Source organism: Rhincodon typus, unplaced genomic scaffold (assembly GCF_021869965.1).
Source record: "Rhincodon typus isolate 14 unplaced genomic scaffold, sRhiTyp1.1 hic_rhity00015277, whole genome shotgun sequence".
Taxonomy (NCBI): domain Eukaryota; kingdom Metazoa; phylum Chordata; class Chondrichthyes; order Orectolobiformes; family Rhincodontidae; genus Rhincodon; species Rhincodon typus.
In genome coordinates this window covers 1-4,534 of record NW_025980915.1, presented here as the reverse complement: position 1 = coordinate 4,534, position 4,534 = coordinate 1, and the positions used below count along the sequence as shown (strand labels likewise).

The following is a 4,534-nucleotide window of genomic DNA, read 5'->3' as shown; positions in this document are numbered from 1 at the left end:
AAGGTGCTTGTTTAATGTGGATTACTGGTCTAAGTGAAAGTTTATTCCACCTTGCAGTTAATCAGCAGCTGGCTGATTCCAGCAGCCTGTGAGATGCAACAGTTTGTGAACTGCCCTTTCTGACCTTTAGGAGGCAGCTCTCAGCTCAAACCAGGCGAGGTGGCACTAAATGTGAGATCCACTCCTCCCAGCTACGTGTGTGTCAGACAGACAGCCAGGAAGACCACACACCCACTCACACACACTCTCACCCACTATCACGCATGCACACCCACTCTCACGCACATATACACATGCACACCCACTCTCATGCGCACACACACACACACTCTCACATGCACTCCCACTCTCACGCACACCCACTCTCACGCACACCCACTCTCACGCACACACGCACACCCACTCTCACACGCACTCCCACTCTCACGCACACACACTCACATGCGCACACACACACACACACACACACACGCACTCCCACTCTCACGCACGCACACCCACTCTCACACGCACACATACACACGCATTCTCATGCACACACACACACTCCCACTCTCACGCACGCACACCCACTCTCACACACATACATACACACACGCACACCCACACACTCACGCACACGCACTCCCACTCTCACGCACACACACATGCACGCACACACACTCTCACACACACACATTCTCTCACAGACGCGCACACACACACAGACACACATTCTCACACACACAGACACACATTCTCTCTCTCACATACACACACAGACACACACACATTCACACACACACACTCACACACACATTCTCTCACAGACACACACACACACAGAGACACACATTCTCACACACACAGACACACATTCTCTCTCACACACACACACACACACACACACACACACACACACCGACAGGTCCAGGGTGGGCTATTCACCTCCTCGAGGCTGTTACCCCATCCAGTTCGATCTGCTGTTTGCCCTCCTCCCACAACCCTTAGTCCAGATCACTCCATAGCCTTTGGCGAACAAAACATCCATCAGTCTGTATCTGAGAAGCTCCAGTTGACCCGAGCTTGGCACAGCTTCTCTGGGGATGGTGGGAGAGTGTCCCAGACTCCTGCTACCCTCTGTGTGTCCGAATATCCCATTGAGTGCGTTGAACATTGTTCTGGACTAGCCCTAGAAGCCCGTGGGCCCACCTTTTTAATCTTTCCAGTATTTGAACCCATCCCCCATTCTCCCCAGCATTTAATAACCTTCAGTACAGGAGTTCGGAGGGTCGTGTTGTGGCTGTACAGGACATTGGTTAGGCCACTTTTGGAATACTGCGTTCAGTTCTGGTCTCCCTGCTATAGGAAGGATTTTGAGAAACTTGAAAGGGTTCAGAAAAGATTAACAAGGATGTTGCCGGGTTTGGAGGGTTTGAGCTACAGGGAGAGGCTGAATAGGCTGGGGCTATTTTCCCTGGAGTGGCGGAGGCTGAGGGGGTGACCTTATAGAGGTTTATAAAATCATGAGGGGCATGGATAGGGTGAATAGACAAGGTCATTTCCCCCAGGGTGGGGGAGTCCAAAACTTTTCCCTGGGATCGATGAGAGGAGAAAGATATAAAAGGGACCTGAGGGGCAACGTTTTCACACAGAGGGTGGTGCGTGTATGGAACAAGCTGCCAGAGGAAGTGGTGGAGGCTGGTACAATTACAACATTTAAAAGGCATCTGGATGGGTACATGAATAGGAAGGGTTTAGAGGGATATGGGCCAAATGCTGGCAAATGGGACCAGATTAATTCAGGATATCTGGGTCAGCAGGGATAAGTTGGACCAAAAGGTCTGTTTCCGTGCTGTGCATCTCTATGGTTGTATGACCTGCGTATCTTTACTTGGAATCCCATCACCAACATAACCACCCACCCCGGCACAGTCTCCACCCTTTGGGAAATATTCCCACTTGGGGCGAATGCGAATGGTCCACCTTAACCTCCATCATTTCCCCTGTGCCTCCTCCTTTGTTTCCTACTGTTCCCAGCTCACTGAGTTTCCTGCTAATCTGAACTCCTCAACAGATATGACATTTAAAAGATATTTGGAGAAGTACATGGATAGGGAAGGTTTGGAGGGATATGGGCCAGGAGGGACTAGCTTAGTTTGGGATTATGGGTTGGCACGGACTGGTTGGGCCGAAGGGCCTGTTTCCCTGGTGTAAGACTCTATGACCCTCCGCCATCCCCCTTCTGCAAGGTCATTGTGTGATACAGGCTCCTTTCCCCTGGCTGGTCTCCAGTCAGCATCTCCCTGGTCAGTGGCTTTCCATCCTGTCTGGTTCCTCAGGGAGAACAGCTCCAACATTCTGGACAACCTGCTGTCGAGGATGGAGCAGTATGCCAACAATCTGGAGGAGCTGGTGGAGGACCGAACACAGGCCTACCTGGAAGAGAAGGGGAAAGCCGAAGCCCTGCTCTACCAGATCCTGCCACAGTAAGTACCTTTGGCCCATCTACTGTGTTGTTCGCCCTCAGGGCACAAAAGCTGCTCACTGCCCTGGAGCAATGCCCATAGAATCCCCAAAGGCCTATGTTTATCACTGAGGCTTGGGGTGGCTCAGTGGTTTGCACTGCTGCCTCACTGCACCAGGGACCCGGGTTCAATTCCACCCTCGGGCGACTGTCTGTGTGGTGTTTGTGCATTTTCCCCGTGTCTGCGTGGGTTTCCTCCCACAGTCCAAGTGTTAGAATAGAATAGAATCCCTACAGTGTGGAAACAGGCCCTTCAGCCCAACAAGTCCACACCAACTCTCAGAGCATCCCACCCAGACCCATCCTCCTAATCTACACATCCCTGGGCACTACAGGACAATTTAGCATGGCCAACCCACCCTAACCTGCACATCTTTGGACTGTGGGAGGAAACCGGAGCACCCGGAGGAAACCCATGCAGACACAGGGAGACTGTGCAAACTCCACGCAGACGGTCACCCAAGGCTGGGATCGAACCCGGGTCCTTGGTGCTGTGAGGCAGCAGTGCTAACCACTGAGCCACCGTGCCACTCTTATAGTGTTGTACAGGATGTTGGTGAGGCCTCTTCTGGTCTCCCAGCTATAGAAAGGACATTATTAAGCTGGAGATTTACCAGGATTTCTGCCGGGAATGGGAGGGTTTGAGTTATAAGGAGACACTGATCATTGGGATTTTTCTCACTGGAGTATAGGAGGGTGAGGGGTGACTCTTTTTGAGGTTTATAGATAAGGTGAATGGCAGGTGTCTTTTCCCTCGGGCGATAAGAGTTCAAAACTAGATGGCATGTTTTTAAGGTGAGAGGAGAGAGATTTACAAAAGACACGAGGGCCAAAATCTTTTTACACAGAGGGTGGCTTGTGTGCAGAATGAACTTCCTGAGGGAGTGGTGGGTGTGGGTACAGTTACAACGTTTAAAAGGCATTTGGATAAGTACAGGAACAGGAAAGGTTTGGAGGGATACGGGCCAGGAGCAGGCAGGTGGGACTAGTTTGGTTTGGGATTATGGGTCGGCACGGACGGGTTGGGCCGAAGGGCGAATGTACGACTGTGACATTCTGTGCAGGTTAGGGTGGCTTGGTCATGTTTAAATTGCCCGTAGTGTCCAGAGACGTGCAGGCTAGATGGGTTAGCCATGAGGTTATGGGGAAGGGAGGGGTTGTGGGTCTGGGTGGGACGCTCCTTCAGAGGGTTGGTGCAGACTCGATGGGCCGAATGGCCTCTGTCTGCACTGTCAGGATCCGATGATTCTACACTCTGAGAGACTTGCTGGGGCTGTTTCAGAGGGCCTGGAGTCCCAAATCGGCCCAGAGCAGGTAAGGACAGCAGATTTCACCTGCCTGTCAGTGAACCAGATGGGTTTTTTTCCAATGATTTTTAATTCCAGATTTTATTCACATTTCGATTTAATTTAAATGCTGCCAGCTGCCCCGGGTGGGGGTATCGGACCACACGTTTCCTAATGCCCTCACTGGATTACTGGCACAGTGTGACATTCTCACACTGTGTGTCCGTCTCCCCCACCCAGGGACCCAGCTCCAGGATTGGGACCCAGCGACACTGTTCCGGGAGGTGGGCGTGGGGGGGAGGTGGGATAGAGTGTGGTTCAGAGAGGAGCCCGCAAGAGTTGGTGGGGGTGGGGGGAGTGAGCAGGAGGGGAAGGGGACGGAGGGGTGGTGTTACTGTGGTGACACATCCTGACGGTGGCGTCTGTCATTCCCAGCTCGGTGGCTGAGCAGCTGAAGAGGGGGGAGACGGTCCAGGCTGAGGCCTTCGACAGCGTCACTATCTATTTCAGCGACATTGTAGGTTTCACAGCGCTGTCAGCGGAGAGCACGCCGATGCAGGTACCCCACGGAGGAGGGGGGGGAGTGGGGTGGGGGCCGGATACCATCAACCCTGACACCGTGTCCTCCCCACCCCCTAGGCACTAACCCTGAGTCTCCCCCAACCCCCTGTGCTCTCACCCTGAGTCTCCCCTACCCCAGGGCTATAACCCAACACCCTATCCCCCTCCCCCCACCCCGCGC

At 53.1% G+C, this 4,534-nt stretch overlaps 1 protein-coding gene across 1 annotated transcript; it reads left to right on the top strand.

The window, feature by feature from the left end:
• Positions 1–2,321: 2,321 nt before the first annotated feature.
• On the top strand, positions 2,322–4,351 carry LOC125482694 (atrial natriuretic peptide receptor 1-like; the record flags this gene model as incomplete). Its single annotated transcript, XM_048594821.1, has 2 exons — positions 2,322–2,468; positions 4,228–4,351. Coding segments are annotated over 2 exons (271 nt in total), but the record flags the coding sequence as incomplete, so codon positions are not given.
• Between the last annotated feature and the right edge of the window lie 183 nt (positions 4,352–4,534).